We start from the raw sequence: 12,685 nt of genomic DNA on the forward strand, positions 1-12,685 counted from the left end.
TCCAGGTGATTTCAGTGTACAGCCAGTGTCAAGACCACTGTTCTCCATCATTTAGTGCCTATATCCTTCCTCAAACAATCGGTGTATGTATATGTACTGGCCCATGTGTGACTCATCTTTGTATCTGGATACAGAGCCTCACAATCAGGAGATGATCAATGAATGCACTCTACTGTCCTTTTTTTTTTTTTTTTTTTTTTAGATTTTATTTATTTGAGAGAGAGAGAGGGTACAAGAGAGAGCACAAGCAGGGCAGAGGGAGAAGCAGAGGGTGAATCCAGGACCTCTGGATCATGACCTGAGCTGAAGGCAGACCCTTAAGCGGCTGAGCCACCCCGGTGGTGGTTTACTACTACTTCTTTATCATCCATCATAAACTTATAGGCATATGGGCCATTTTTGGCTTTTCAGTGGGCTTTGGCATTTATTATCTTGTTTGCTCTTCACCTCAGTCCTGTGGTTGCAGAGCAGATGTTAGGACACTAGTCTGAGTGAGGAAATAGGCCTAGAGAAGGTAAGTGACCAGCCCAAGTGATGATCCTGTGAGTGGCGGGGCAAAGCCTCCAACGGAGTCTCCTGGTTTTCAGGTCAGGGCCACTTCCTACGCATTATAGAACCTCCCTCACTTTTAAATCAGGTTTCCAAAGTGTGGCACAAATGCCGATTGGTGGCATGTGGCAGGAAAGCCAGTGGCCCTGGGGTGAGCTTTCAAACAAAACCTGTTTATTTACTTATGTGAACATGTATTAGGAAAAAAAAAAAAACAAAAAACACCTGTCAAATCCATGGCTTGTATTACTGCTGCAGAAGAGGTTACATTCAAATTTTTACAAGGATTTGATTTAAAGAAAAATATTAATCAAATAATAGCAGAGTGTGGAGCAGGTGTGGAGACGCGACAGAGCTGTGAATTACCTACGCAAACGACTGAAGTACGAGAAACGCTTTTTAAAATCTTTGTAGTTTATAATGAGAATATAGTGAAACAGTGTGAAAGAGCTTTGTAATCACAGACAAAGCAGTACAATTACTATTATGGTTTCTGTGCCCCACTCTTTGAAACTTGCCCCTGGTGTATCCTCCCTTTTTTTTTTTTCCAAACTGAGTCTTGGCCTCTTACTGGGCTGGGAGAGGTACGGAGTGCTTGACCCCATATGGACATCAAATGACCGTGTGTGGTTGAAAAAAAAAAAAAAGAAAAATACGTAAAATGAAATCTATAGATCCCTTTCCTGTTTATTATCGATATATCAAATTCTAAGATGAGTCCTCAGATGATCTAGGACCGAATGGTTAGGAATCTTATAACAATAACAAATCCTTTCTGTGTTCAGGATATATTCAAAACACCGTCTTTCATATCCACGCAGTGGAATTCTTTGCATCCATTACATATGACGAAGGGCATACATCCATTGACACATTACAGATATCTGTGTCAAATGATAAAAATCATGTTTTGAAGAGTAGAATAGGACATATTCATATAAGAAGGAAAAAGACATGGAAGCATTTCTGAAAGGATTGATCCCTGGGTGCTGGGAATGGGTTCATTTCTTTTGCTTTTAGCTTATCAGTCACTTCTCATTTTTCTACGATGGGCCTGGATTTCAAACCCAAGGAATAGCAAACAAACTTTTAAACATGCTCGTAATGCAACACGTACTTAATTCTGCTATGGTCAAACTCTACTCCTCTGGTGCCATCCGATATAGGATTTGTAGGTGGCACGAGATGCGGATTTCATGAACGAGGCATTGTGGCCGGAGCCAATGGCAGGAGGGAAGGTGAGAAGCTCTGGATGGAAGAGGATCTTCTAAAGCGTGAAGTCTCATGTCCATGAAAGGGATTCTGAGCTGAAGGAGGAGAGTGAAGGACAGGACAGGCCCCCATTTGGTGCTGGTGAGGGGGGAAGGGCTGGGGGGTCCGTCCTCATCCTGTTGAATCACAGCCCTGCTCATCTCATGGCCACTCCAGAGAAGCGCTGCTTTTCACAGGACCCGCCTTGCCCTCCCTGGGTTCTAGGGTGATGATCTTCGTGACACTATCACAGAAGTGTCTTTGATATCTGGTTTGGGGTTGGGTGTATTTGCCTCCTCACCCTCTCTCCTGTTTATTTCTGCAGAATCACATCTGACTTAATTCTCTCGTGATGTTTTTCAACAGCACATTCTCCTTTCTGGTTGTCGGAGGCTGTGAATCCCCTGAGCTGGAAATCTTTAGGGGAGGAGTTTCATAAAGGGGGAGTTTCATAAAAGTTTTTTTCCCCAGTGATTTTTTTCTTCAAGCTTTAAGCAATAGATAGGAAATATGGATTCATTTGCATAAATAAATTGGGACCATACCCATGGGCTGCTGACAGTACTGATCTCTGAGAAGGAGGCCTGTCCCTGGATGAGGATGAAGGGAGCTTTCTTTTCGTCTGAATATTTCAAGTATTGTTTTTCAAAAAGTTATTTGCATTTTACTTATACTACCTGTACTCTCTATACACAAAAATGCATAAAATAAATATGAAACAAGTACAGGAGACTCGGATATTTACATTTAGACTCTGAAAGTCTCTGTTTGTATATGTGTATGTGGTGGGTGGGAAGCGTGCGGGAATATAGTAAAGGACAAAGTTAGCTCAGATTTTCATTGCCTGAATATAGAGACCGAAAAAAAAATAGCAAAATGTTTACACTTAGGTTGTGTGGCTGAGAATCAAAGCACACTCACCTGCGCAAGCCTGTCATCCTCAGAGGCATCCTTACCCCACTGCAAATACCCGACGTCACTGCGGGTCAGGACTCCATGTAATATTTCTTGAGACTTGCCCTCCTGATAGCCATTAAAGACATTTGGACTTGCTCTTCCAGTTAAAATCATGTTCAAAATTGCCTGGAGGACATATTTTACAAATATTTACATTCTTGGTAGCAATGACAAAAGGACTTAATTTCTTTTTCCTTTTAATGATCACTGAAGAATTACCAGTTTTGCTTCAAAAATATCCACTTTTGGATCCCTTAATATCCACTTTGGGAAAAACATGTCAGCAACCTCTGGTAGGGTTAAAACAGGAGTCTATTGACTTGTTTCCTGAGCCATACCCCATATGGCCGCACTCAGATCTTATTGCCCTTCCTCCCTTTACATTCCTTTTAAACTCTGCTTTCTCATAGTTGCAATTTAAGAAGCAATCAGCTAAACTGTTTTTCTAGTACTTTTCTTTCCATTATTAGGGATTCCTGGTGGGTCTCGTCAAGGTATTTTCTAATAGGTCTATGGAGTCTCAGGGAGAGGGCACCTGGGCGGCTCAGTTGGTTTTGCGGCTGCCTTCGCTCAGGTCATAGTCTTGGGGTCTTGGGATGGAGCCCTGCTTCGGGCTCCCCACTCAGCTGAGAGTCTGCTTTTCCCCCTCCCTCTGCCCCAACTTCCTCCTGGTGCTCTGTCTCTTTCTCTCTCTCATTCTCACTCTCAAACAAATAAATAAAATCTTGGGGGGGAAAAAAAGACTCCCAGGGATATGGGGCCCTCAGAGGTTAAGTGGGAAGGTAGAGTCTGATAACAAACTTCTCAGTCCTTCAGAGGTAGCTCGATCACTCTTCACTTCAGGAGAGAATATACTTAATTGGGGGGGAAAAAGCCTTATTCAGATTCTACAATAGAAAGGCAAAGTCTCCCAACCTACCTGCCTGCACAGGAAGCCCCCCGCACTTGGCTGTAACAGATGAGTGGTGGAGGCATCTAGGTCCTTCTGAAGCCTGCAGAATGTGAGACACCATCAGCCTTTGGTCAGAGACGATGACTGCACCAGGGACCTGCAACCTCTCCTTCTCCACCTTCCAACACAAAGCAGCGGTCCAGTGGGTCACCTAGCCACTGCGTGCCTCACACCTGCGTATCTCCCTGGAAAAGCCTCTGAGGCTGCGGAGGTGATGGGAGAGCAAGGCATGCAGTTGGGGGAAGCTGCTGATAGGCGGTGAGGGAGAAGGCTCAAGTGTCAGGCTCACACGTGTGTGTGTGTGTGTGTGTGTGTGTGTGTGTGTGTTAGAATCCCAGTGGGTGCTGGGGTGGGGGCACGGGAGAGAAACTGTTTGCTCTGGGCAACAAGGGATGCTTGGCTTAGGGTAGTGACACATGAGCACTGCAGAGAGTGCTGGCCCAAGGTAGAGTTGAACAGATTGTTCAAGGGGGAAAATACCAGTTTGAGGGTTAAGCCCATTTCCTGGCAGCAGAAGGGGCGGCCTCTGCTGTTTCACCAGGGACCAGGACTTGGGGTCCTAGCCTGGACTGTGTGAGGTCAAGGTGGAATGTGGCTCCTGCTCTCACCCAGGGAGAAGTGCTGAGTACTGGCGTGTGACCTGTGATGAAGGAACCTATTCACAGGAGGCATCCTTACCCCACCGCCCTTCTATGAATAGGAACTGCAAACTTGGGTCAAGCATCATGAGTGCCTTGGTGGCCTCAGATATGCTTCAGGGCAGCATTGCCCAAAGTGCAGCGTGATTTAAAAAAAAAAAAAAGTGTTATAGTGATGAGCTTAATACGTTTTTCTTTAGTACAGCAAATACATGATTTAAAGGATATGAAGGTTTAGGGGGGAATTTAATAGTCAAATATGTATTGATTTAAAGAAAACTGTTAAGCAAATAATAATAGAGACCACAAAAATGTGACGATGTTATGCAAAAGCCAGGTGTTGGGAACACTGCTTTGGGGCCTGGAAATCTTCCTTTCCATCTCTCTCTAACTCTTAAAAGGTTACCTTCTTTTCAGAGCCCACATCTTCTAACGAGTCTTCTTTGACTAGTCTATCTGCTGAGGATCCTTCCTCCCCTGGAATCCCCTAAGACCCCTTGTCTTTACACCTCATTTAGTACATGAAGTACCACCTGCACCTTGCCTAGTACCCCTGTGTACACCTCCTGTCTTTCCCAGACCAGACCCTGCAGGCCAGGCCACCTCTTCTTTCATTTATATTTTCCATGGTGCCAAGAATAGGGCTTTGCATATCATAGAGGCAAAAAAAAAAATCTGTGGATATATCTTTTTGTGCATATAAATAATAAAATATTCCTATTATGAAAATTATGCGAAGAAGCTTCGGCGTTCTCTGTCCACAGTTATAACCACCAGAAGCAGGAAGCCACCAGTGTCCTAGAAAAGCAAATCCAAACCTTCCTGGTGACGTCCACTCACCCATTAATACAGCCAAACCGACTACAGAAAAGGGTAAATCCACCGAAGAGCATCCAGGAGAAGCCACACTGTACTCATGTTTCCAACAGGGCGTGAAAGTATTTTCCGACCCCGGAGTATATCACCTATGTGATCTCAGAGCTATAGGAAATGCCTGTGCAAATATTTGTTGGATTTACCTTTCAAATGTTCTGGAGAAGATCAGGCTATAAAGAAACAAGATGACACCATGGCTTCCTTCCCCTTTGAACTGTTTGGGAGGACAGAAAAAAAAAATAAAAATAAAAAAGCATGTTTGCCTTAAAGCAATGCAGCTATGTTTATCTCTAGGCATGAATTCAAGGATTTATAGCCCAAGAAGATTTTTTTTTTTTTTTTTTTTTTCTGAGCTGCTGATAGGACGCTGCCCTGGGTCATCTTCACTCTCAAATGCATTCTTCCCTGTTGCAGATCTGCCCAAGGCACGTCATTCTCTTGCTTTTTGACCTATTTTTCTTCCTTCCACTTGTATCACGTGAATCAGGGCTACCATGTAGTAGATCTTTCCTCTCCATTTTTCCGGCCTCCATCCTAGCCCAGGCCCGCTGTGTGTTCTTGGCTGGCCTCTCTCCCAGTCTCTCCTCGGTCGGGGTACCCTTCCCTCCTCGTTGCCCCCGGGGGGGAGCAGAGATCCTCTACAGACATAGCCTTGGCGCTAGACAGGTCTAGGTTCAAAACCAGCTCTACTCTTATTCCCATTTACTGACTTGCCTGTGAGTTTCAATCTCCTGATCTGCAACTGCAGATACATGGCAGGTTTGTTGCAAAAGTCCAATGAAATCAGGCACAGTACCAACCTTAGTTCTTGGAACGCGCTGGAACGACAGCAAAATTAGTATCCGTCCCTCTTTCAGGCATGTCTCTCCTGTGTCTTTTCTTGGCCAGGTTCTATTTCTGCTTACAAGTTTCCAAAGGTTCCCTGTGAGCTCCAGGATCAGATCCAAATTGCCCAACCAACGTTCAGGTAGTAGGCCTTAGCTTCCCGTCCGTGCTCCGGCTGCTGAAAAGTAGCTCCTTGGCTGGCTTTCAAGGTTCCCAGGGTGAAAGCCACTCCTCCAGAGGCACAGGAGGGCCTCTACTAAAATGCAGGTGCTTTCCCTTTCCTGGATTAATTTGTGCCCTTCATGCTCTGTGCCCTGGCAGGGGCAGGACCCTCAGGCAGGAGAAAACATTCCAGCACCACAGGAGCCAGACAGGAACCCGAATGGGTGTGCTGCAGGGTGTCGGAGAAATGAGCAGAGGTGGGGCCTGAGGCAGACTGGGGGCACTGGTGTGTTCGTTTCCTGTTACGACCATAACAAACCCCACAAAGTTGGTGGCGTAGAAACAGCACAAATTCATATGGTTTGGGATATGAAGTCCAACAGGGGTGTCACTTCATGAGTTTGATTCAAGCTGCTGGCAAGCCCGTGTTTCTTCTGGAGGCTTGATGGGCAATGCTGTTCACTTCCTTTTCCAGCTTCTAGAAACCGTCCTTATCCTTGGCTCATGATCCTAAAGTGTGACCCTACACCGCGACCCCTCTTCTCCCTCTGCTTCCCTCGCCACACCTCTTTCTTTCCCCCCACCCTGGCATCCACTTTCTTTTATAAGACTCCTCTTATTAACTGGGACCACCAGGAAAATTTGGATCACCTCCCTATTTCAAGATCTTTAACTTAATCACATCTGCAAAGTCCTTTTGCCAGGTGGGTGGCATCATCCAGCCTCTCCGAGCTTGCCCAATGGGAGTCACCGCCCCCATGTCAGCTAATTTGAGGACTTGCAGGGAGATAGGCCTAGGGCAACCAGATTTCCTGATTTTGGGGGGGGGGAGAAGCTACAAAATCCAGAGTTTTGTGTGGCATCTCCTGATTGTTTTCGACAGTTGCTGAGTCAAATTTTTAAAAATAACGCTGTGTGGGCTACTGCTGCAGATCATGTACGATGGGTGTATTGGTTTCCTAGGATTGCTGTCACCAATCACCAGAAATTTGAATGGCTTAAAAACAATAGGAATTTATTCTGGAGGCCAGCCATCTGAAACCAAGGTGTCAGGGCAAGGCCGTAGGGAAGGATCCTTCCTTGCGTCTTCTAGCTTCTGGTGCTACTGACAATCCCTGGGGTGCCTTGGCTTATAGGATGCACCACTCCAGCCTCTGCCCACATTACCACTGGTGCTCTCCCTGTGTCTGTGTCCAAATGTCCTTCTTCCTCTTACGACAATACCAGTCACTGGGTTAGAGCCGACCCCAATCCAGCATGCCTTCTTCTTAACTTGATTCCATTTGCAAAGACCTCCTTTCCCCATAAGATCACAGGCACTGGAGGTTAGGACTTGAACATATCTTCTTGGAGGATGAAATCCAACCCATTACAATAGGTCCTACTATTCACATGTAGCCCGCAGACCTCTGGCTTGATTTCTGTCTCGAGATGGGACACAGGAATGGGACACAGCACTGTGCATCTTGAGAGTGAATGGGCTTTGGTAAAGGTCTGGGATGGGGGCTCATCCTAGAGTGAAGTCCCTGGTCGGGGGTGCCCTTGAGAGGAGCATCAAGTGCCACCCTCACTGAGGAACTGCTGCCCACACTTCCCCAGAGTGGCTTTGGTGACAGTTGGCAGAGGTCTGTTTGACCAGGGTAGCTCCTGTGCCACGCTCACCCACACCACATGGTCTGCCTCTGCTTTGGGCCTGTTTTACTTATTCTGGCTTTACTCTTAGTCTTCAATGAGGATAGTTGTGATTCTCGACTCTGGCTACACTGAGGAATCGCCCACAGACGTGGGAGTCCTTCCTATTGCATCAGACGACCCCAGGTCTGCATTGAGGAGATAGAGGACTAAGAGGAAGGGGTTTGCCTATTTTTGCTGGAAGCCTTGTGCCTCACGTGGTTCTCTCTGTGTCACCCCATTAGACATCTCCTGCCCACAACAAAGAGTCCCTAAGCAAACTTCTCCCTTAATATTTCATGTCAGGTCTTTAAAGTCTATCATACAGCTTTGATCAGTTTTATAATGAGGCTGTAACAAATAACCATAAATTTCATAGCCTGAATAATACAAATTTTGGAGCTAATACAGCACTGCATGTTAACTCTGCCGGAATTACAACGAAAAAGTTGATAAAACGAAATACGATACAAATGTATTATCTTACAGTTCTGGAGGTCAGGAGCCCAAAGTGGGTCTAACTGGGCCAAAATCGAAATGTCAGCAGGCCTGCCGGAGGCTCTAGGGGGGAATCTGTTTCCCTGCCTTTTACAGCTTCTAGTGGTCCTGTCCGCCTGCTTCCATCTTCAAAGCCAGCAGTGGCAGGTGCCACTTTCCTCATGTTATACCCTCTGACTTCCTCTTCCACATCTAAGGGCCTTTGTGATTAATTGGGCTCACCTGGGTGATGCAGAGTACTCTCCTTATGTTGAAGCATTGTGCAATGCACAGAATTGCCAAATCACTATGTTGTGCACCTGAGGCCAGTATAATGTTGTGTGTCACCTATACTTAAATAATACAAGCTTTAAAAATGAAAAAAAAAATCAAGTCAGCTGATTAGCAACCTTAATTCCCCTTTTCTACAGAAGAATAAAATTCACAGTTTCCGGAGGTAAGGTATGGACACCTTTGTGTGGGAGGTGGCATTGGCGGGAGGGTCTTTCTTCTACCTGCCATACAGACCTATGAGACGGTGGGGGAGGTTGGCCTGGGGTAACTGGTTTAATCAAGATCGTGTGGCCAATGTATGGCCACAAGTTTTCTGCCTCTATAGACTTTGGAAGGAACGGAGCAGTGAGTTTCGTAGAACACATCTCCCCCTTCTGTATAATCCACAGTTGTGTGGCTTCGTGGCTACCCTACTAATCATCCTCTTTTACCTCTTAGGGTTCTGATTCTTTAGAAAATCAGTACTCATCCCTTTCCACTGCAAAGGAATCTTTAAAAAGCTCCTTAGATTTTCCACCAACACTGTCCCCACCTGGGAGGTGGGGAAGTTCCACTGCCAGGAGGACATTGCATGGAAGGTGCTGGTAAAACAAGGTGAAACGAGGCCACCTTTTTCAGAACAGAAGTCATTTCCTTGGAGTCATTTTGGCAATTTAGACCAGGGCTTTTGTTGTAAGGCATTTTTGTGTTTTATCCATCAGATGAGACAAGGCTGCTTTGACGTATTCTCTTCCCACAAAAGAAATCTTGGCATATGCCCTCTATAGCATTATTCTCTGGGTTTGATTAGCCAGGGACAAAGAGGCAATTGTGAGTGGCCTGTGTGTGAGCTGGCCTCTTTTTAGGTTGTGGGGAGGGAGAGGCGGGCTTCTCTTTCTCTCATTTGGCCTTTCCTTAGCTTTCAAAATGACCTGGTTTTCTTAATAAGCATCATTAGAAATACACTTTGTAAGAGAAAGAAGATTCCTGTAAGATCAGTTCAACATAAAGGAATTATCTCAACACTTAAACACTTACGCTTTGTAAATGATCATAGATGAATTTCTCAGTGGCTTCTTTCTCTACAAGTTCAAACAGCTGGAGCTATAAATCAGGAACAGAAGATAAAAATGAAAAGGAAGATGAAAGCTACATCTATAAGATGTCAACTTATGGCTATTTCCTCAAGGAAGCTTTTTGTTTCATTGCAAAATCACATTGCTAAAGCCTGACGTGTCGTCTTCCACAAGGCCGTGCAAAACATACATAGTGGAAGTGAATGACCTGGCCTCACTTCTACATTCCTTAGTTTTAAGCCAATATGATATCTTGAGCAGCAAAACCATAAACATGTTTTTCTCCTGATGGGTAGGACTCAGCAATGTTTAAGACAGTGGATGTGGAAATGCAGCCTGTAATGATCTCAGGTATGGGATAATCCCGATCATGATGAATTCTGGAAGGAAAAATTCACAGCAGGAGTCTCCTCTCCTCTTAGGCCGCCTGGATCACTTACAACCCTGGTGGTTACCTCCTTGGAAGATGCCTTTGGTCACATCGACACTTCCAGAAGCATCGATGGGGCTCTACCTTCATTTCCATGGTGAGCCTAGTACACTCTTTGGCTTCATTGGCCCTTTATGTGGCAGGACGGGCAGGGGTGCACTCACTCGCTCAGTGAAATCATCTCCAGGATAGTCAGGGGTGGAGGTGATGTAAGTGTCCTCAGTGACAAGGCAGACGGTGGCCTTCTCAGCTGCTCCTGCAGCCCACACGATGCTGGCCAGCGCCGCAGCCAGGGCTTGCTCTTGCTCCTGCTTGCTTATGGCACATAAACTACAATGCAGAAGGTTGGGTGGGGAAACACTGGCATCAATAGTCACCTAGCTGAACGCGAGGTGCGTCTACCTTTAGGTCCCTTTCTGAACACCAGGTGGGTCTCTTTGGTTCCTTCATCAACTACGCCGTGAGAACATCACGGGAACTGGCATCCTCACAGCAGCATATTATTTCTGTGGGTGATCTTAGCCAGTGCCACCCTGTGAGTCATCCCACCTTTTGTGACCCCACCAACTGTCCTCTCTCCTGAACGCCAGCAGAGACTGAGCCAACTTTTTTAACCCAATGACAGGCCCTTTGCAAGTGTGACCCCAAACAATCCTCCCAGCATTATCTCCCTGTGTTATTGTGCAAGCCCGCTGGCCCCCATGGACCAGTGACCTGAACATACATCCTACGTTGCCCCTCCACAGCTTTGCTCATGCCAAGGTGTATCTTTCATTGTCTGTCCTGCCTGCTCATGTCTGTCCTATGCCTCGCTGGAGGCCCACCTCGTGTTGTCCTTACTGACTTGTAGCTCACACTTACTTGCCTGGCATCACTGTCCCTGGCGTTGCTCTAAGTGCTTCATACACGTCACCTCATTTCATCCTCCCAAGAACCTCGTGAAGTAGATACTACAGCTACTTTGCATCTTATTTTATTTGAAAGATTTTATTTATTCATCACACACACACACACACACACACACACACACACAGAAACAGAGAGAGAAGCAGAGGGAGAAGCAGGCTCCCTGCAAGGAGCCCAATGAGGGACTCGATCCCAGGACCCCAGGATCCTGACCTGAGCAGAAGGCAGATACTCAACCACTGAGCCACCCAGGCGCCCCTGTTACTCACATTTTAGAGGTGAAGAAAGAAAGAGATGTTGAGTAATTGTCCCCCCCTACCCCGCCCCGGGGGGTCATTCACCCGGGAAATGGTAGAGCAGTGATCTGAAATCAGGCAGGCTGGCTCCTGACTCCCTGCTCTTAACCATTAGAGTCTATGGAGCAATCCCAGTCCGTCAGGATTTCCCAGGACATGGGAGCCAGTCTTTACATTGTAGACCTCTACTGTGCCGGTTTTCTAAATATTTAACACTGACAACTGTTGGAGAAACACATGATTGGGGTTCATTAAGGAACTCAGTAATGATTTATGTATATCATCCTTCTAGCTCTGCGGTGGTACAGAACTGGGCATCAGGGAGTTCCATACTCCAAAACCTAGTCTGAGGAGGTGGATGAGAATAAACCAAAGGGCTATGACAGTCCAGAAGAGGGAGACAGCTTTTGACTCAGAAGGTTCAGGAAGTCTTCATGGAGCAGGTCTCGGATAGCGGTTCCTCATCACCACATATTTAATATTTAAATTAAATTTGCATACCAGGTGCTGTGCGAGATGCTTTATGTGTGGAGCAAATGTGTGTGTACTTCATCTGGATTCCCTGAGGCCCCTTTTACTTACTTGGCGGACACCTCTCCCACCTGCTCTTGGGGATGGCTACCCGTGACTCCTACTTTTCAACTCTCTCTGAAGATCAGGAACCGCCTGGCCTGGGAGTGATTAGGAGTTATGCCTGCCTTTTGAGGGATGGCTGAAAGCCAAAGGCCGACTGGGTGGGAAGCCCAAAGGCCCCACTTACTTCTTTGAAAATGGGGCAGCTGAGGCTGCAGAACTCCCATGGGATCAGACCAAGGCTGGACATCGCTGGACACCACATCCCCAGCTTCTCCTTCCCTACCCTGCATCCCTCGCTCTTACAGGTTCCTCCTGCGGGCTGAAGGGGAGTGAGTCTTGCCACCCCAACCTCTTTGGCATATTGATTATTTTAAGCTGGTTTATTTTTCCTTTTTTAACTACAGACTTCAGAGCAGGTCTGAAAGCTCAGTAGAAGTTAGCCTTTTGCAAAAGACATTATAAGGGAAATCGCCATTTGTAAGGGTATCTCTCTCACTGGAAGAGGGGGGTGGCTCTAAATCTCCAGAAACTTCTATTGGTCAAGAACGCACGGATGTAAATCAGCACAACAACCTTACCCCTCGTTTGCTCTGCTTTTCCTGGTAATCTCCCATGACGGACTCCCCTCCCTCAACATCTTCCTTGGTCTTTAGCCAAAGATGGTATTTCAGGTGATGCCTTTGGCTATTCTGGGGAGTTACTCCATTTTCCTGGGTCTCTCCCATGTATACAGGATGTATACGTGTCATTAAACTTATGTTCGTTTTTCT

At 46.2% G+C, this 12,685-nt stretch overlaps 1 protein-coding gene across 1 annotated transcript in view; it reads right to left on the reverse strand.

The window, feature by feature from the left end:
• Positions 1–12,685, reverse strand: part of MINDY4B (MINDY family member 4B) — a 34,736-nt gene that overhangs the window by 10,492 nt on the left and 11,559 nt on the right. The window contains exons 6-10 of the mRNA XM_035705113.2: positions 10,302–10,467; positions 9,670–9,735; positions 5,367–5,437; positions 3,677–3,749; positions 2,722–2,883 (exon numbers count right to left, since the gene is read on the reverse strand). Of these exons, the coding sequence (XP_035561006.1) occupies positions 2,722–2,883; positions 3,677–3,749; positions 5,367–5,437; positions 9,670–9,735; positions 10,302–10,467 (538 nt within the window). The remainder of the gene's footprint in view (positions 1–2,721; positions 2,884–3,676; positions 3,750–5,366; positions 5,438–9,669; positions 9,736–10,301; positions 10,468–12,685) is intronic.

Source organism: Canis lupus, chromosome 23, assembly GCF_003254725.2.
Source record: "Canis lupus dingo isolate Sandy chromosome 23, ASM325472v2, whole genome shotgun sequence".
Lineage (NCBI taxonomy): Eukaryota > Metazoa > Chordata > Mammalia > Carnivora > Canidae > Canis > Canis lupus.